This window comes from Pseudophryne corroboree, chromosome 9 (assembly GCF_028390025.1).
Source record: "Pseudophryne corroboree isolate aPseCor3 chromosome 9, aPseCor3.hap2, whole genome shotgun sequence".
Classification (NCBI taxonomy): Eukaryota; Metazoa; Chordata; class Amphibia; order Anura; family Myobatrachidae; genus Pseudophryne; species Pseudophryne corroboree.
Window position 1 is genome coordinate 30,353,737 of NC_086452.1, and position 20,419 is coordinate 30,374,155.

Here is a 20,419-nt window from a genome sequence, read left to right on the forward strand (position 1 = left end):
CCGATTTTCCGGACCTCTTCAGTCTTCTGGCTCTGTAAGGGGGGCGGCGGCGCGGCTCTGGGACCCATCCATGGCTGGGCCTGTGATCGTCCCTCTGGAGCTAATGTCCAGTAGCCTAAGAAGCCCAATCCACTCTGCACGCAGGTGAGTTCGCTTCTTCTCCCCTTAGTCCCTCGGTGCAGTGAGCCTGTTGCCAGCAGGTCTCACTGAAAATAAAAAACCTACTTTAAACTTTTACTCTAAGCAGCTCAGGAGAGCCCCTTAGTATGCACCCTTCTCGTTCGGGCACAAAAATCTAACTGAGGCTTGGAGGGGGGTCATGGGGGGAGGAGCCAGTGCACACCAGGTAGTCCTAAAGCTTTTACTTTTGTGCCCAGTCTCCTGCGGAGCCGCTATTCCCCATGGTCCTTTCGGAGTCCCCAGCATCCACTAGGACGTCAGAGAAATATACAGGAATGGAAGGACAGTAGAAAAAAAACACACTGGTTAAATAAAATCTGTACCAAGCGAGTGTGTTTATAGATTTTATTATCAAAGTTTTTTGTAAAACAAAAATTTCAGGAACTGTACATCGAGATGGCACAGATTGGAACCTACATTTGTTAACAAAACCGAAGCTTTGAAAATTCTGAAACTAATGCACCAACTAACTCTGCTTATAACAGGATGATGGACTCACTATCAGATCACTACTGCACCAATAGTGAACACAAAAAAGGTAATGTTAACGGTCTGACCAGAATTAAAAAAACAAACCAAAAAAAAAAAATCTAGGAACATGAGAAACTCTTGAATGCATACAAAATACCCAATTAAAAATGCACCAAGAGCATGTACAACGCAAAAGGAAAAAATAAAAAATAAATTCAAGTGAACATTCAGACGTGAGTGTAAAAACACTTTACGCAACTGGAAAAATCCTGTGTGTTTTTTTTTTCTTCATACTATCGAATATATTCTGAAGATCACAAAACAAAAACAGCGGAGCAATATGTTGAAGGATTATCACAGCTTTAAAAAAAAAAAAAAAACATTTTTACTGTAGTCTCTTAAAGCATAAACAAAACCCACATAATATTAATCTGTACGGCTAGCAGTCTACCTACATTAGGAGGATGCATTATTTTTGAAATGTTTATTTCTCCAATTTACTGCACAGAATACCATTAAGTTGCGGTCAGCGATGTTCCGGTTACTGTGAACATGTATTCAGTGTATTATCTCCGGTATAATTATTGCAGCAATGACTCCGTTCAGCACACAAGGAAACTGGGTAACTAAATAGCAAATTATACAACCCATGCGAGGTGTCCGACGCATGCAACACTTCATTAAGTTGCGTCACACTATAGAGACCTGGGGATATTTTTTTTTCTTTACCACAAAAGACTGGTTATTCACTTCAAAGCTTTAGACAAACCCTCCAAGTACAGAGCTAATGACTTTTACATTCACCAGTAGCTCAGTATTGCATACAACAAAATAAGAACATTTTAAATAGAAAATGAAAAATCACAGAGGAAGGACCAGCTGGTCTTCGGGGGCTTACTGGCACCCTCAGTCGCTCATATCCATATCTTCCTCGTGGTGATCGTCCCCATTCACTTTGGAGTCCTTTACTGAATCTCCGCTGCCTTTCTCAGCCGGTACCTCGCTCTCCTGCGGGGGGCTGGCCTCTGTCACCATGAATTCTTCCCTCTTCTCTTTCTCGCTGTCGTAGCCCTGCTCCTCTTCATCGTAATTCCGTGTAACCTGCTGTGGAAGAAGAGCCAGGTAAAGCTTGCAGGCCAGAGACAAGCGACCACTAGTCATCTCAAACACGTTTGCAGGGAGTACACTTACTTTCACGTCCTTCTCGCTTTCCGACCTGCGCTCTCGCTCCTTCTCTTTGTCTTTGCTTTTCTTCTTTTTACTGGAAGATCTCTCTCGCTCATCTCTGTTCTTTTCTCTCTCTTTATCCTTCTTCTTTTCTTTTTTATGCCTGGAATAAAAACCAAATCAGCCAGTCAGGAGCCATTAGATAGAGAATCACCACATAACACGGGAGCAACCGCCATATCAACCCTAATCGGACCACACGGTTTGTCAGTATGTCAGTTGATACAACATGATACAATATCAGGGATACCGGACTAAGGTAACCGTTCATTCTACAATGGTTGCCCAATACAAACTTGTCTTATTATCACTGCGGGTATATTTCCTCTTTAGTCACATAAAACATACAGAGGGAAATTTATCAAACCTGGAGAAGCAGGCAAGTGGAAAAGTTGCCCATACCAAACAATCAGCTTATGGCTATCAAGAACATTCTATAATATGACAGGTAGAAGCTGATTGACTATGTGCAACTCCCCCCCCCCCCCCCCCCCCCAATAATGTTTCTCTTGCAGCCTATAGGAACTGTGGGGCAGATGTATTAAGCCTGGAGAAGTGATAAAGCAGTGAAAGAGGAAGGTGATAACGCACCAGCCAATCAGCTCCAATATGTAAATGTACAGTTAGGAGCGGATTGGCTGGTCCGTTATCACCTTGCACTTACCACTGCTTTATCCCCTCTCCAGGTTTAATACATCTGCCCTAATGTTGCTAGGGGGTTGCAGACCATCGGTGGGAGTAGCGAGAAACTGCAGGCTACTCATAGAATCAGGGAGATATGGTAAGAAAGCCAGGCCGTGTGTTGTAGTACCTGACAACCTTAAGGTAGGCACAAGCGGGAATTTTGAAGTCGTCCCCTGTGATGGAATGTGCTGGTACTTGGAGGGAAAAACTAATCCCCAATGGCTAGCACCACCTCACCAAGAGATCGCTCTTTTTGAAGTCGTCAGATATCCAGCCACTAACAGAATCATCATCAAAAGAATCGGCAAAGGCACAAAGGAGGCAAAATCGGTGCAGTGGATGGGTAAAGGCTTCCATGTCGTTGCAGTGCAAGAGTAGCAGGCCATGTAAGTGCAGGTGTAGCACAGTGGTCTGGTTCTAGTAGGTCAGTGACGAGTATATTTCCTTTACTCCTTCTCTCATGCAAAACATGGATCTTCCCTTCAGGCATGATCCACACTTCAGACGTAGACCTTTTATATTCTTATTAATGAACATATGTAAAAAAAGGGAGCCTCCTCCCAAGGTGGAGTCCAAAATAGCGTGCTTGGCCTTAGCCACAACTATTAGGATCACAAACACCGCAGCAAGTCTATAGATGTTGCAGCGGAGGCCTCTCTTAGACCCACCTTAGAGCGAACAAGGTAATAATAAGATTTTACTCACCGGTAAATCTATTTCTCGTAGTCCGTAGTGGATGCTGGGACTCCGTAAGGACCATGGAGAATAGCGGCTTCGCAGGAGACTGGGCACAACTAAAGAAAGCTTTAGGACTACCTGGTGTGCACTGGCTCCTCCCCCTATGACCCTCCTCCAGACGTCAGTTAGGATACTGTGCCCGGAAGAGCTGACACAATAAGGAAGGATTTTGAATCCCGGGTAAGACTCATACCAGCCACACCAATCACACCGTATAACTCATGATACTATACCCAGTTAACAGTATGAAATATAACTGAGCCTCTCAACAGATGGCTCAACAATAACCCTTTAGTTAGGCAACAACTATAAACAAGTATTGCAGAGAATCCGCACTTGGGATGGGCGCCCAGCATCCACTACTGACTACGAGAAATAGATTTACCGGTGAGTAAAATCTTATTTTCTCTGACGTCCTAGTGGATGCTGGGAACTCCGTAAGGACCATGGGGATTATACCAAAGCTCCCAAACGGGCGGGAGAGTGCGGATGACTCTGCAGCACCGAATGGGCAAACTCTAGGTCCTCCTCAGCCAGGGTATCAAACTTGTAGAATTTAGCAAATGTGTTTGACCCCGACCAAGTAGCTGCTCGGCAAAGTTGTAGAGCCGAGACCCCTCGGGCAGCCGCCCAAGAAGAGCCCACTTTCCTCGTGGAATGGGCTTTCACTGACTTAGGATGCGGCAGTCCAGCCGCAGAATGTGCAAGCTGAATCGTGCTACAGATCCAGCGAGCAATCGTCTGCTTAGAAGCAGGAGCACCCAGCTTGTTGGGCGCATACAGGATAAATAGCGAGTCAGTTTTCCTGACTCCAGCCGTCCTGGAAACATACTTTTCAGGGCCCTGACTACGTCCAGTAACTTGGAATCCTCCAAGTCCCAAGTAGCCGCAGGCACCACAATAGGTTGGTTCACATGAAAAACTGATACCACCTTAGGAAAGAATTGGGAACGAGTCCTCAATTCCGCCTTATCCATATAAAAAAAATCAGATAAGGGCTTTTGCATGACAAAGCCGCCAATTCTGATACACGCCTGGCCGACGCCAAGGCCAACAGCATGACCACTTTACACGTGAGGTATTGTAGCTCCACGGATTTAAGTGGCTCAACCCGATGCGACTTCAGGAAATCCAACACCACGTTGAGATCCCACGGTGCCACTGGAGGCACAAACGGGGGCTGACTATGCAGCACTCCCTTAACAAAAGTCTGAACTTCAGGCAGTGAAGCCAGTTCTATTTTGGATGAAAATCGATAGACCTGAAATCTGGACCTTAATGGAACCCAATTTTAGGCCCATAGTCACCCTGACTATAGGAAGTGCAGAAATCGACCTAGCTGAAATTCCTCCTTTGGGGCCTTACTGGCCTCACAGCACGCAACATATTTCCGCCATATGCGGTGATAATGGTTTGCGTTCACTTCTTTCCTAGCTTTAATTAGCGTAGGGATAACTTCCTCCGGAATGCCCTTTTCCTTCAGGATCCGGCGTTCAACCGCCATGCCATCAAACGCAGCCGCGGTACGTCTTGGAACAGACAGGCCCCCTGCTGCAGCAGGTCCTGTCTGAGCGGCAGAGGCCATGGGTCCTCTGAGATCATTTCTTGGAGTTCTGGGTACCAAGCTCTTCTTGGCCAATCCGGAACAATGAGTATAGTTCTTACTCCTCTCCTTCTTATTATTCTCATTACCCTGGGTAAGAGAGGCAGAGAAGGGAACACATACACCGACTGGTACACCCACGGTGTTACCAGAGCGTCCACAGCTATCGCCTGAGGGTCCCTTGACCTGGCGCAATATCTTTGTAGCTTTTTGTTGAGGCGGGACGCCATCATGTCCACCTGTGGCCTTTCCCAACGGTGTACAATCATTTGGAAGACATCTGGATGAAGTCCCCACTCTCCCGGGTGGAGGTCGTGTCTGCTGAGAAAGTCTGCTTCCCAGTTGTCCACTCCGGGAATGAACACTGCTGACAGTGCTAACACATGATCTTCCGCCCATCGGAGAATCCTTGTGGCTTCTGCCATCGCCATCCTGCTTCTTGTGCCGCCCTGTCGTTTACATGAGCGACCGCCGTGATGTTGTCTGACTAGATCAGCACCGGCCGGTGTTGAAGCAGGGGTCTAGCCTGACTAGGGTATTAATATTATCTGACAGGGTATCAGACCACGCTGCAGCAGCACTATTTATGCTGAGGCAAATGCAGGTCTCAGTATAGTACCTGAGTGTGTATATACAGACTTCAGGATAGTCTCCTGCTTTTTATCAGCAGGCTCCTTCAAAGTGGCCGTATCCCAAGACGGCAGTGCCACCTTTTTTGACAAACGTGTGAGCGCCTTATCCACCCTAGGGGATATCTCCCAACATGACCTATCCTCTGGCGGGAAAGGGTACGCCAGCAGTAACTTTTTAGAAATTACCATTTTCTTATCGGGGGAACCCACGCTCTTTACACACTTCATTCACTCATCTGATGGGGGAACAAAACACTGGCTGCTTTTTCTCCCCAAACATAAAACCCCTTTTTATGTGGTACTTGGGTTCATGTCAGAAATGTGTAACACATTTTTCATTGCCGAGATCATGCAACGGATGTTCCTAGTGGATTGTGTACATGTCTCAACCTCGTCGACACTGGAGTCAGACTCCGTGCCGACATCTGTGTCTGCCATCTGAGGTAACGGGTGTTTTTTGAGCCCCTGATGGCCTTTGAGACGCCTGGGCAAGCGCGGGCTGAGAAGCCGGCTGTCCCACAGCTGTTACGTCATCCAGCCTTTTATGTAAGGAGTTGACATTGTCGCTTAATACCTTCCACCTATCCATCCACTCTGGTGTCGGCCCCACAGGGGGCGACATCCCATTTATTGGCCTCTGCTCCGCCTCCACGTAACCTTCCTCATCCAACATGTCGACACAGCCGTACCGACACACCGCACACACACAGGGAATGCGCTGACTGAGGACAGGACCCCACAAAGTCCTTTGGGGAGACAGAGAGCGAGTATGCCAGCACACACCAGAGCGCTATATAATGCAGGGATTAACACTATAACTGAGTGATTTTTCCCCCAATAGCTGCTTGTATACACATATTGCGCCTAAATTTAGTGGCCCCCCCTCTCTTTTTAACCCTTTGCTCCTGAAAACTACAGGAGAGAGCCTGGGGAGCTGTCTTCCAGCTGCACTGTGAAGAAAAAATGGTGCCAGTGTGCTGAGGGATATAGCCCCGCCCCTTTTTCGGCGGACTTTTCTCCCGCTTTTTTCATGGATTCTGGCAAGGGTAATTTATCACATATATAGCCCTGGGACTATATATTGTGATGATTTGCCAGCCAAGGTGTATTATATTGCCCTCAGGGCGTCCCCCCCCAGCGCCCTGCACCCATCAGTGACCGGAGTGTGAGGTGTGCATGAGGAGCAATGGCGCACAGCTGCAGTGCTGTGCGCTACCTTGTTGAAGACAGAAGTCTTCTGCCGCCGATTTTCCGGAACACTTCTTGCTTCTGGCTCTGTAAGGGGGCCGGCGGCGCGACTCCGGGACCGAACATCGAGGTCGAGTCCTGTGGTCGATCCCTCTGGAGCTAATGGTGTCCAGTAGCCTAAGAAGCCCAAGCTACCACCAGTTAGGTAGGTTCGCTTCTTCTCCCCTTAGTTCCTCGCTGCAGTGAGTCTGTTGCCAGCAGATCTCACTGTAAAATAAAAAACCTAAAATATACTTTCTTTCTAGGAGCTCAGGAGAGCCCCTAGTGTGCATCCAGCTCAGCCGGGCACAAGATTCTAACTGAGGTCTGGAGGAGGGTCATAGTGGGAGGAGCCAGTGCACACCAGGTAGTCCTAAAGCTTTCTTTAGTTGTGCCCAGTCTCCTGCGGAGCCGCTATTCCCCATGGTCCTTACGGAGTCCCAGCATCCACTTAGGACGTCAGAGAAAGAGAAGTGATCGGTGCAAATCGTTAGCTATCATTGGTTTAGTTATACTTCAGATACCTGTAGGAGAGGAATTGTAGGTCAAACATTTCATTGATCTCCTGAAAGCCACACCCAGATGTTTAATCACTTGCCTTACCAGAAGATGCCTAGCTTTCCTGGAAGCCAAAAAGTCGTCACCTCATGTGTGGTAATACCACTGCTGGAAACACAAGGAGTGTGATTCTCTTGAAATCTGTTCTTGGTTCAAAAGCCAAACATATAGTTTCAGCCAATTTCGAACCTCAAAACACTAAAAACTTAGCTTCAGGTGGGCAGGCTCAAGAGGTGGTCTCTGAGGTTGGTCTTCAACAACATGGAGCAGAACTAGTTTGTGGTCTCCTTAGTCATCAAGAATGCATACCTGCATTTTCAGATCTGGGAAGGTCACCGTTGCACTCTCAGGTTTGCAATTTGGGCACATCATTTCAAATGCTATTAGGTATGGCTACATTTCAAATGTTATTAGGTATGGCTACTGCTCTAAGAGGGACATGTACTAAGCAATGATAAAAGTGGAGAAGTGAGCCAGTGGAGAAGTTGCCCATGGCATTGACGTAACATTTATAATTTGCATACTATAAACATACAGAGCAGCTGATTGGTTGCCATGGGCAACTTCTCCACTGGCTCACTTCTCCACTTTTATCATAGCTTAGTACATGTCCCCATTAGGGTGTTGAGTATCAAAGTTTACTCCCAGGACAATGTTCAATAGACTGCAAAGACTTTAATAGTTTCATGGATATATCAAATGCCAAAAATCAAATCTAGTACCTTCCCCAAAGTTGTAATTCTGCTGTTCGACAACTGTTAATACAAGGTGTTTTTGTCGGAAGAAAGAAGGGATTTATTAGAGACTAGTAATGTTTAATGTTTCTATTGGTTCTTAGGGCAATATTAGATTGTTATATCCCACCAGATCTCCCGTCTAAAGTGATGGGCGATCGCAGGACGACAATCAACTCATCTTTTTATTTGCCCTGATCGTGCTCATAGAAGTCGGGTTTAGCCGCATAAAGTAGCTAAACCCAACCAAAGTACTGGGCGTAGTCGCAAAAGTGCCCTTTGGCCGCCCAAAGAGGTCACTTTTCGTGCATTTCAGCTTGCCACCCCCAGGAGTGCAAGCTGAAACGAAGACGCAAGCAGGCACAGTGCCCGAACAGAGCTACAATTGAATAGCTCCGTTTGGACACCATCAACTGATCGTCAGCGGAAAAACAATTGGATTCCGCCCTTAGACTGCTACCTGTGCGTATTTCCATAAAGATCTTAGGAAAGATGATCTTGAACTGCGAAGCGGGGCAATTTCATTTCTCAAAGAAATGGAGCAAGTTTTCCCAGCTAGTTCATTGGACTGTCTCCAAGACAAGACCGTTGCTTCATTGCTGGTTGGGGGCAACCACTCTGATACACAGCATTCCCACAAGGGTGTTTTAGCGGGGCCGTGCACAATTTTAAATTGCATAAATACACCCTGCCCTGATGAAGATACCCAAACGGCCTCCTGCCGAGTGTACCTCTTGGGCGCACTGACTTAGCAGTGTAACATGCGCAAACCTTTGGATGTCAAGGTTGAAGTCTCTTATATGGAAGAGAGTCTCTCTGCAAGTATGTAGCCCAGTTATTTATATATATATCTGGAAATTCTAACACAAACCTCTGCCAGAAAACAGACAATGTTACGCTCTTCTGGGACAGACTGCAGTTACGTTATCTGATAAGAGTATCACAGGTACATACATACCTTCTAGGTGATGGGGAGCGAGATGCTTTCCTTTTAGGTGACCTCGGTTTCTTGGGGGAGCGAGACGCACTACGACTCTTTCTGCTGCGTCTTCTGTCTCTGTAAAACGATTAAAAACAAGGTTGATGTACTCTGAAAAGCAATGTACAAACAAACTGCAACACATTATAAGGGATTGGGAGGAGGGGGGTTCGCGTAGCAGTGTTGCGTTGAGATATCTGACATGTTTTGCATGTAGCACAGCTAGGGTAGTAGGTCAAGCGTATATTGTACCTGCTTGTGCTTCTAGATCGCCTGCTTGTGCTGTAGCTTTTGGGTGGGGTTTTAGAACGCTTTTTTTCTTTTTCTTCCCTCTTTTTCTCTCTAAAACAAGTAACATTAGTTTGAGATTTTGGATTGCTGAAGCTGGCGCATTTGCAAATTAAAAAAAAAACAAAACAAAAAAAAAAAAAACATGAAATATGTCAAAGCAATACTGGTATCTGGCGATGAGGACTGCTGATGCCGCCGGTTAGGGGCATGGTAATGAGTTATGGAGATGGGATGGTGATGACAATGAGCAGCACAAGAACAGCATTACCTAGATTTAGACCGAGAACGTCGGGGTCTCTCCCTGGAGTGGGTTCGCCGCCTCCTGGGGCTCTTGGACCGTCTTCTGCTTCGAGACTTTGAATGAGATCTTCTGCGCGATCTACTTCTAGAGCGTCTAAACACAAAACAGAAAACCATTGAGCTTTAAATCGTGATCGCTAGTCAGTGATGTTAGAAAAATGGTCTCTCTACGGCCCATTTACGAACACTGCACATAGGTGCGAAATATCTCCAATACCATAGCAACCAGACAAGGGCCTTGTCCAACTGCAAGAACTGCACCTAAACTTAATGCTTCACAACATGCCATCTTGTGTTACATACACTAAAAATGCCATTGGGTTAGTTATATATTTCTATAATAAGATGTCAGACACTGAGACACACCCACAAGACTGGAAAAATAGGATTTTGGTACTTACCAGGTAAATCCTTTTCTTTTAATCCACAGGGGGCACTGGAGTACTCTTGGGATATGGACGGCTTCCGTAGGAAACAGGGCACTGAATATTTAAATTTAGAACACTCCACCCCTCCATATCCCCGAGTACCTCAGTGTTTTTTACTGAGCCGAACAGGAGCTATAGAGAGGTTGACAATGGAGTATTACATATACATAACGGACAACAACGAAGTTGACACATAACGTTACTGACAACTAAACAGTTGACACCATAACCAGCACTTGATAATTTGAACCAGTCGGTGAGAGTGTGTTACCATAAGATCCCCTGAACTTACCACAAACCAGGTAAAACTGCTCTGGGTGGGCATCCAGTGCCCCCTATGGATTCCAAAATCCTATTTTCTTTTTCATCCACTAGGGGTCACTGGAGTACTCTTGGGACGTACCAAAGCTTCCCCCGTGGGCAGGAGAGCTGTTTGGCACCTGTAACACTAGGCGGCCAAAGCTAGATGCTGATGCGCAAACGTATCAAACTTGTAAAAGCGCACAAACGTGTGCACTGATGACCATGTAGCCGCACGGCAAAGCTGCGTCGTAGAAGCTCCACGACCAGCTGCCCATGAAGTTCCCACAGAACGTGTGGAATGAGCTGTTACCGATGTAGGCGGCTGTAACCTAGCATGAAGGTAAGCCTGACGTATGGTCAGTTTTATCCATCTGGATAAGGTCTGCTTAGACGCTGGCCAACCCATCTTGGCAGCATCATAGAGAACAAACAACGTATCCGTCTTACGAACTGTAGACGTTCGTGATACATAAACGCGTAAAGCGCGTACCACACCCAGAGTTCCCGAATGTGATGTCAACACAGGAACTACTATTGGTTGATTGATGTGAAAAGATGACACTACCTTTGGTAAGAAAGCGGGATTCGTCCGAAGTTCCGCTCTGTCATCATGAAACACCAAATACGGTGGCTTGCATGACAAGGCACCCAAATCTGAAACACGCCTTGCAGAAGCTAAGGCTAGAAGAAAAATCGTTTTCCAAGTGAGAAACTTTATATCCACTTGCTGTAAGGGTTCAAAATATGAAGACTGTAAAAAATCTAAAACCAGATTCAAGTCCCATGGCGCTGTAGGTGGAATGAATGGAGGCTGAACTCTGAGGACACCTTGCAGAAAAGTGTGTATAGACGGCAATAGAGCCAATCTTCTTTGAAAGTAAATTGACAAAGCAGATACCTGCACCTTTAGTGTAGATAAACGCAGTCCTCCATCTAACCCGATTTGTAGAAATAACAAAAGACGGGATAACTTGAAAGATGATGTCGGAAACTTTCGAGTTTCACACCAACCTATATAGGCACGCCAAATTCTGTAATAATGAGCTGCCGTAACTGGCTTCCTAGCTCGTAGCATGGTTGGTATAACCGATTCTGGAATGCCCTCTCTTCTTAAGAGGGCGGTCTCAACAGCCACCCCGTCAAACGCAGCCGTGCTAAATCGGGGTAAAGAAACGGACCCTGTTGTAACAAGTCCGGATGTAGAGGGAGCGGCCAAGGATCGTCTGCGAGTAGTCCATGGAGATCCGAGAACCAAGCTCTTCGAGGCCAATGAGGCGCCACTAGTTTGACTGTGACTGACTCTCTTTTGATCCGTTTTAGCACTAGAGGGAGCAGCAGAAACGGTGGAAACAGATACACGAGGCTGTACGGCCACGCGATTGTGAGAGCATCCACCGCCACTGCCTTTGGATCTCTCGTTCTGGACACATACTGGAGTGTTTGGTGATTGTGGCGAGACGCCATCAGGTCCACCTGAGGGTAACCCCACCTCTGAACCAACATGTGAAACACCTCTGGATTTAATGCCCATTCTCCTGGATGAAAATCCAGAAGGCTGAGATAATCCGCCTCCCAGTTGTCCACTCCCGGAATGAACACCGCCGACAATATCACCTGGTGATATTCTGCCCAATTGAGGATTCGAGCTACTTCCCGCATTGCCATGCGGCTCTTTGTTCCTCCTTGTTTGTTGATGTATGCGACTGCCGTTGCGTTGTCTGACTGCACCTGGACAGTCCGAGATCGAAGCATGTGTACTGCTTGTCGTAGTGCATTGTAAATTGCGCGGAGTTCCAGGACATTTATAGACAGCAATCTTTCGTGATCCGCCCAGAGACCCTGGAGTTGACAATTTTGAACTACAGCTCCCCAACCTCTGAGACTTGCGTCCGTCGTTAGAATTATCCAATTCCAGCCGCCGAATAGTTTCCCTGCTGTTAAATTGTGTTCCTTGAGCCACCAGAGTAGACACACCCTTGCTCTTGGCGACAACCTCACCCTGTGGTGAATTTGCAGATGCGAGCCCGACCACTGTGCGAGCACATCCAGTTGAAAAGGACGTGAGTGAAATCTTCCGAACTGAAGCGCTTCGAAAGCCGCCACCATTGTTCCTAAGAGGCGAATGCACAAATGTACAGAGACAGTGCGTGGCTTGAGCACTAGTTGTACTAGATGGCGAATAATCTGTACTTTCTGTTGTGGTAGGTAAATTCTTTGATTCACCGTATCGAGAATCATACCTAGGAATTGAAGGCGTTGAGACGGAATGAGATGTGATTTTTTGAAGTTGACAATCCAACCGTGGTGAACCAGTACATCGTATGTTAGCAGCGCATGTTGGAGAAGTATGTGTTGAGACGGGGCTTTGATGAGCAGATCGTCTAAATACGGAACTATTGTCACTCCCAGGGATCTGAGATGAACTATCATCACAGACATCACTTTGGTGAATACCCGAGGCGCTGACGATAGGCCAAACGGTAGAGCCTGAAACTGGTAATGGTTCTGGCGTATTGCAAACCGCAAGAACCTCTGATGAGGCTGCCAAATCGGAATGTGTAAGTACGCATCCTTGAGATCTAGCGCAATCATGAATTCCTGTGGCTCTAAACCTGCAATCACTGAGCGCGATTCCATCTTGAATCTGTAGTAAATTACGTACCGAATGAGACCCTTTAAGTTCAAAATTGGCCTGACTGAGCCATCCGGCTTCGGTACCACAAACAGACTGGAATAATAACCCTGACCCTGTTGGTGTACAGGGACCGGAATCAAAACTGCTGAATCCAGTAGGGACTGAATGTTAACTTGCAGAACCGCCCTCTTGTCGTCCGACAGAGGCAATCCTGTCTTGAAAAACCGCAGTAGCGGAAGACAGTCGAACTCTATTTTGTAACCTTTTAACACTAAATTGCGGATCCACCCATCCGCGGATGTCTGGAACCACGCAAAATGGAACGTCTGAAGGCGTGCTCCCACAAATCGGAGAACCGAGATGGGCTGGTAGCCCGTCATGCCACTGGCTTGTCGGTAACCTTAGCGTCCTGACGACTTGTGTTGGTTTGTTGGAAACCACGACCACGTCTACCAGGCGTGGCTGTTCCTCTGCCACGTCCGCGAAAGGACCGAGGTCTAAAGGATTTGAACGAATGTCCAGAGTACCTCCTTCTTGGAACCGGTGGAGGCAATGGTAAGAAAACAGACTTTCCTCCCGTAGCCTCAGAAATCCATGTGTCCAATTCAGGACCAAACAACTTCTTGCCATCGTAAGGTAACGCCTCTATACCTCGTTTGACCTCTGCCTCCGCTTGCCAAGAACGCAGCCAGAGTGCTCGTCGTGCCGTAACTAGCGACGATGAAATACGAGAAGTGAGCTGACAGACATCAGTAGAAGCTGTACAGAGATACTCCGCAGCCTCACACATTTGATCAGCAAGAAGTATAAGGTGTACGTCATGGAGGGCAGACTTAAGTTCTGTTATCCATACTATGAGCGCCTTAGTGACCCAGATACCAACCAAGCCAGGTCTCAGCAGCACTCCTGCTGCTACATACATGGACTTTAGCATAGTTTCTATTTTGCGATCTGAAGGGTCTTTAAGCGTAGTAGCCGCTGGCACTGGTATGGTTAATTTCTTCGTAAGCTTCGACACTGACGAATCAACTATAGGTGGATTCTCCCATGTACATGTCACAGAGTCTGGAAACGGGTAACTAATTTTGCGAACGTGTGGGCTGAGGACCACGTCGCCGCTCTGCAAAGTTGAGTCGTGGAAACACCTCTGGCAGCCGTTCAGGAGGTACCCACCGACCGGGTAGTATGAGCACAAGTGTGTTCCGGAACCTGTTTACCACAGGAAACATAAGCTTGCCGAATAGCAAGACTAATCCATCTAGACAGACTGCTTAGAAGCCGGCCAACCCTTCTTTGGCCCATCATACAGGACAAACAAATGGTCCGACTTCCGAAAGGACGACGTAATGTGTATGTACACCCGCAACGCTCTGACCACATCCAAGGACACATCCCTATCTGCCAGACACTGGAAGGATGGTACCACAATCGGCTGGTTTACATGAAACCCTGAAACAACTTTAGGAAGGAAATCCGCTCGTGTACGGAGTTCCGCCCGATCCTCATGAAAAATTAAAAAGGGACTCTTACACGATAAGGCTCCTAACTCAGAAACCCGCCTAGCCGATGCCAAGGCTAGCAACAACGTAACCTTCCAAGAGAGATGTTTAAGGTCTGTTCTAGGTAACGGTTCAAAGAGTGGCGATTTCAAAAAATCTAATACCAGATTGAGATCCACGGTGCAGTAGGAGGACTAAATGGGGGCTGTATTCTCAGCACCCCCTGTAAAAAGGTCTGTACCTCTGGTAAGGATGCCAACCGCTGTTGAAAAAGGATGGAAAGAGCAGACACTTGAACCTTCAGAGATTCCAGGCGCAGACCTAAGTCCAGGCCGGCCTGCAGGAAATGCAAAAGTCTGGATAAGTGGAAAGTCCTCGAATTCCATCCACGTTTCTGACACCAGTTGATGTACCTCTTCCAAATTCTGTAGTAATGCATGGCCGTGATCGGTTTTCGAGCCGCAATCATCGTAGGAATAGCCGTTCTAGGTATCCCTCTGTTCCTTAAGATCCTGGTCTCAATAGCAACGCCGTTAAACGTAGTCTGTTCAGGTCCGGATGGGGGAACGGCCCTTGAGATAGCAGGTCCCCTCTCTGAGGTAACCGCCACGGTTTGTCCGCCAACAAACCTTGCAGATCCGAGTACCAACTCCTGCGTGGCCAATCCGGTGCGATTAGGATCGCCCACACTCGCTCTCGTTTCAACCTCTTCAGAACCCTGGGAATGAGTGGGAATGGTGGAAAGATGTAAACCTTTTCGTAACCCCAAGAAAGTATTAATGCGTCCACTCCTTCTGCTGCTGGATCCCTTGTTCTGGACACATATCTGGGCAGCTGGTGGTTCTGCCGAGACGCCATTAGGTCCACTTGAGGAAGACCCCATCTCCTCACCACCATGTTGAAGATCCGCGGATGTAGGTACCACTCTCCCGGATGCATGTCTTGTCGACTGAGATAATCTGCTTCCCAGTTTTCCACACCGGGAATGAACACTGCCGAGAGAATGACGTTTTGTCTTTCCGCCCACAACAATATCTTTGTGGCTTCTCTTAACGCCATTCTGCTCCTTGTTCCTCCTTGACGGTTTATGTAAGCCGTTGTCGTAACATTGTCCGACTGTACCCTCACGTACTGGTTCATGACTAAGCCTTCGGCGAGGAGAAGTGCATTGTAAACTGCCCTCAGTTCGAGTATGTTGATGGGTAATCTGCTCTCCTGTAACGACCATCGTCCCTGAAATTGATGGTCCTCGAAGACGGCACCCCAACCTCTGAGGCTGGCGTCCGTTGTCAGGATCCTCCAATTCCATACTCCGAATCTCTTCCCTGCTGCGAGATTCTTGTGTAACGACCACCAAATTAAGGAGACTCGTACGTGTGGTTGAAGTCGGATCCGTCGATGAAGAAGCCAGTGTGAACCGGCTCCCTGAGCAAGGAGGTTCATCTGGAACGGTCGGGAATGAAGTCTGCCGTACTGGAGAGCTTCGAACGCCGCTACCATTTTCCGAGAAGCTGTACACAGAGGAGTAGACACACTGATGGTGTCCGTAATACCTGATCTACTAACTTCTGTATGTCCTTGATCTTGGATTCTGGCAGAAAAATCTTTAACTGTACCGTGTCCAAGATGAGACCAAGGAATTGAATCCGTTGAGTAGGAGCGAGGTTGGATTTCTGGAAGTTCACCATCCATCCGTGTTGAATGAGAAATTGGTGAGACGTCTGAACATCTTTGATTAGCTTCTCTTGAGTGGGGGCCTTGATCAGGAGATCGTCTAGATAGGGTATTATCGTGACTCTCAACCTTCTCAACTCCACAACCATGATCGCCATTATCTTCGTGAAGATCCTCGGTGCCGATGACAGACCAAATGGCAGGGCTCTGAATTGGTAATGATCCTTCCCCAGTGCAAACATTAGGCAAGCTTGGTGGGGAGCCCAAATTGGAATATGCAAGGTATGCATCCTTTATGTCCATGGACACCATGAATTCGCCCTGCTCCAGCCCCGCAATGACCGACTGGATTGATTCCATTTTGAATCTGTATATCTCTAGAAACTGGTTTAAGACTTTTAAATTGAGTATTGGTCTGACTGTTCCGTCTGGTTTTGGCAGAAAGGTAGATTTCCCTGCTGTAGCCTGCGAAATCCACTTATCCAACTCGGCACCGAAAAGCATCTCTCCCCCAAAGGGGATGGATTCCACCGCCTTCTTGGTGTCAGAGTCGTCTTGTCATTCTCTGAGCCATAAAATCCGTCTAGCTGATATAGCCGAAGCGGAGATGCGCGAAGCTATTCTGCTAAGATCTTGTGAGGCCTGACACAAGTATGAAGCAAATTCTCGAATGTGGTCCGCCAGTTGGGTAATCTCTTCCAAGCTATTCTCCTCCTCCTCAATAGCTTGTACAATACACCCAGACCACGCGCCCATGGCCTTGTTGACCCAAGCACATACGATCGCAGGTCTCTGTGCTGCATCTGCTGCCATGAATATTGACTTTAAAGTTGTGTCCACCTTCCGATCGGACGCATCTTTTAAAAGTCGTCACCTTAGGTATCGGCAAAAATAGGATTTTGGTACTTACCAGGTAAATCCTTTTCTTTGAATCGATAGGGGGCACTGGAGTACTCTTGGGATATGGACGGTTTCCGTAGGAACAAGGCACTGAATATTAAAAATTAGAACTCTCCTCCCCTCCATATCCCAGAGTACCTCAGTGTTTTTTACTGAGCCGAACAGGAGCGATAGAGAGGTTGACAATGGAGAATTACATATAACAGAACGGACAACAATAAAGTTGACACATAACGTGACTGACAACTAAACAGTTGGCACAATAACCGATAGAACTTGAAACTTGAACCAGTCGGTGAGGATGTGTTACCATACGATTCCCTGAACTTACCGCAAACTAGGTAAAACTGCTCTGGGTGGGCGTCCAGTGCCCCCTATGGATTCAAAGAAAAGGATTTACCTGGTAAGTACCAAAATCCTATTTTCTTTTTCATCCACTAGGGGTCACTGGAGTACTCTTGGGACGTACCAAAGCTTCCCCCGTGGGCGGGAGAGCAGTTTGGTACCTGTAACACTAGGCGGCCAAAGCTAGATGCTGATGCCGCAAACGTATCAAACTTGTAAAAGCGCACAAACGTGTGCACGGATGACCAGGTAGCCGCACAGCAAAGCTGCGTCGTAGAAGCCCCACGACCAGCTGCCCATGAAGTTCCCACAGAACGTGTGGAATGAGCTGTTACTGATGTAGGCGGCTGTAACCTAGCATGAAGGTAAGCCTGACGTATGGTCAGTTTAATCCATCTGGATAAGGTCTGCTTAGAAGCTGGCCAACCCATCTTGGCAGCATCATACAGAACAAACAACGTATCCGTCTTACGAACTGTAGACGTTCGGGACACAAACGCGTAATGGGCATTCCACATCCAAGGTTCCAGAATTTCCTGTCAACACAGGAACTACTATTGGCTGATTGATGTGAAAGGATGACACTATCTTCGGTAGGAAAGCGGGATTCGTCCGAAGTTCCGCTCTGTCATCATGAAACACCAAATACGGTGACTTGCATGACAAGGCACCCAAATCGGAAACACGCCTAGCCGAAGCCAAGGCTAGTAGGAAAATTGTTTTCCAAGTGAGAAACGTAATATCCACTTGCTGTAAGGGTTCAAAATATGAAGACTGTAAGAAATCTAAAACCAGATTCAAGTCCCATGGCGCTGTAGGTGGAATGAATGGAGGCTGAACTCTGAGGACACCTTGCAGAAAAAGACGGCAATAGAGCCAATCGTCTTTGAAAGTAAATTGACCAAGCAAATACCTGCACCTTTAGTGTAGATAAACGCAGTCCTCCATCCAACCCAGTCTGTAGAAATAACAAAAGACGGGATAACTTGAAAGATGATGTCGGAAACTTCCGATCCTCACACCAACCTATATAGGCACGCCAAATTCTGTAATAATGAGCTGCCGTAACTGGCTTCCTAGCACGTAACATGGTTGGTATAACCGATTCTGGAATGCCCTCTCTCCTTAAGATGGCGGTCTCAACAGCCACCCCGTCAAACGCAGCCGCGCTAAATCGGGGTAAAGGAACGGACCCTGTTGTAACAGGTCCGGACGAAGTGGGAGCGGCCAAGGCTCGTCTGCGAGTAGTCCTCGGAGATCCGAGAACCAAGCTCTCCGAGGCCAATGAGGCGCCACTAGTATGACTGTGACAGACTCTCTTTTGATCCGTTTTAGCAACAGAGGGAGCAGCGGAAACTGTGGAAACAGGTACACGAGGCTGTACGGCCACGCGACGGTGAGAGCATCCACCGCCACTGCCTTTGGATCTCGCGTTCTGGACACATACTGGGGCGTTTGGTGATTGTGGCGAGATGCCATCAGGTCCACCTGAGGGTAACCCCACCTCTGGGCCAACATGTGAAACACTTCTGGATGTAATGCCCATTCTCCTGGATGAAAATCCCGACGGCTGAGATAATCCGCCTCCCAGTTGTCCACTCCCGGAATGAACACTGCCGACAACATCACTTGGTGACGCTCGGCCCAATTGAGGATTCAAGCTACTTCTCGCATTGCCATGCGGCTTCTCGTTCCTCCTTGTTTGTTGATGTATGCGACCGCTGTCGCATTGTCCAACTGCACCTGGACAGGCTGAGACCGAAGAATGTGCACTGCTTGTCGTAGCGCATTGTAAATTGCCCGGAGTTCCAGGACATTTATAGACAGCAATGAGCCGCCCAGAGACCCTGGAGCTGACAATTTTGAACTACAGCTCCCCAACCTCTGAGACTCGCGTCCGTCGTTAGAATTATCCAATTCCAGGCGCCGAACCGTTTCCCTGCGGTCAGATTGTACACATTGAGCCACCAGAGTAGAGATACCCTGGCCCGTGGCGACAACCTCACTCTGTGGTGAATCTGCAGATGCGAGCCCGACCACTGTGCGAGCACATCCAGTTGAAAAGGACGTGAGTGAAGTCTCCCGAACTGAAGCGCTTCGAAAGCCGCCACAATTGTGCCTAAGAGGCGAATGCACAAATGTACCGAGACTGTGCGTGACTAGAGCACCAATCGAACCAGATGACGAATGATCTGTACTTTCTGTTCTGGTAGGTAAATTCTTTGATTTACCGTATCGAGAATCATACCTAGGAATTGCAGTCGTTGAGACGGAATCAGATGTGATTTCTTGAAGTTGACAATCCAACCGTGCTGAACTAGGACATCGTACGTTAGCAACGCATGTTGGAGAAGCATCTGTTGAGACGGAGCTTTGATGAGCAGATCGTCCAAGTACGGAACTATTATCACTCCCAGGGATCTGAGATGAGCTATCATCACAGACATCACTTTGGTGAATACCCGAGGCGCTTACGAGAGGCCAAACGGTAGAGCCTGAAACCGGTAATGGTTCTGCCGGATTGCAAACCGCAAGAACCTCTGATGAGGTGGCCAAATCGGAATGTGTAAATACGCATCTTTGAGATCCAGCGCAATCATGAATTCCTGTGGCTCTAAATCTGCAATTACCGACCGCAGAGATTCCATCATGAATCTGTAGTAAGTGACGTACTGATTGAGGCCCTTTAAGTTCAATATTGGCCTGACCGAGCCATCCGGCTTTGGTACCACAAACAGACTGGAATAATAACCCTGCCCCTGTTGGTGTACAGGGACCGGAATCAAAACTGCTGACTTCAGCAGAGACTGAATGGCAAGTAGCAGAACCGCCCGTTTGTCGTCCGACACAGGCAGTCCTGTCTTGAAAAACCGCAGTGGCGGGAGACAGTCGAACTCTATTTTGTAACCTTTGAGCACTAAATTGCGGATCCACCCATCTGTGGACGTCTGGAACCACGCCAAATGGAACGTCTGAAGGCGTGCTCCCACAACTGGAGATCCAAGATGGGC

General features: G+C 47.6%; 1 protein-coding gene across 5 annotated transcripts in view; it reads right to left on the reverse strand.

Annotated features, from left to right (window-relative positions):
* Nucleotides 1-511: 511 nt before the first annotated feature.
* SRSF11 (serine and arginine rich splicing factor 11) overlaps nt 512-20,419 on the reverse strand; it is a 67,053-nt gene continuing 47,145 nt past the window's right edge. For 4 of the 5 annotated variants that reach the window (XM_063939099.1, XM_063939098.1, XM_063939102.1 and 1 more), the window contains 5 exons: nt 9,593-9,718; nt 9,286-9,375; nt 9,013-9,111; nt 1,843-1,981; nt 512-1,755 (listed from right to left, as the gene is read on the reverse strand). In XM_063939099.1, the coding sequence (XP_063795169.1) occupies nt 1,558-1,755; nt 1,843-1,981; nt 9,013-9,111; nt 9,286-9,375; nt 9,593-9,718 (652 nt within the window). In that variant the 3' untranslated portion in view covers nt 512-1,557. The remainder of the gene's footprint in view (nt 1,756-1,842; nt 1,982-9,012; nt 9,112-9,285; nt 9,376-9,592; nt 9,719-20,419) is intronic. The other variant, XM_063939100.1, reaches the window with a different exon arrangement.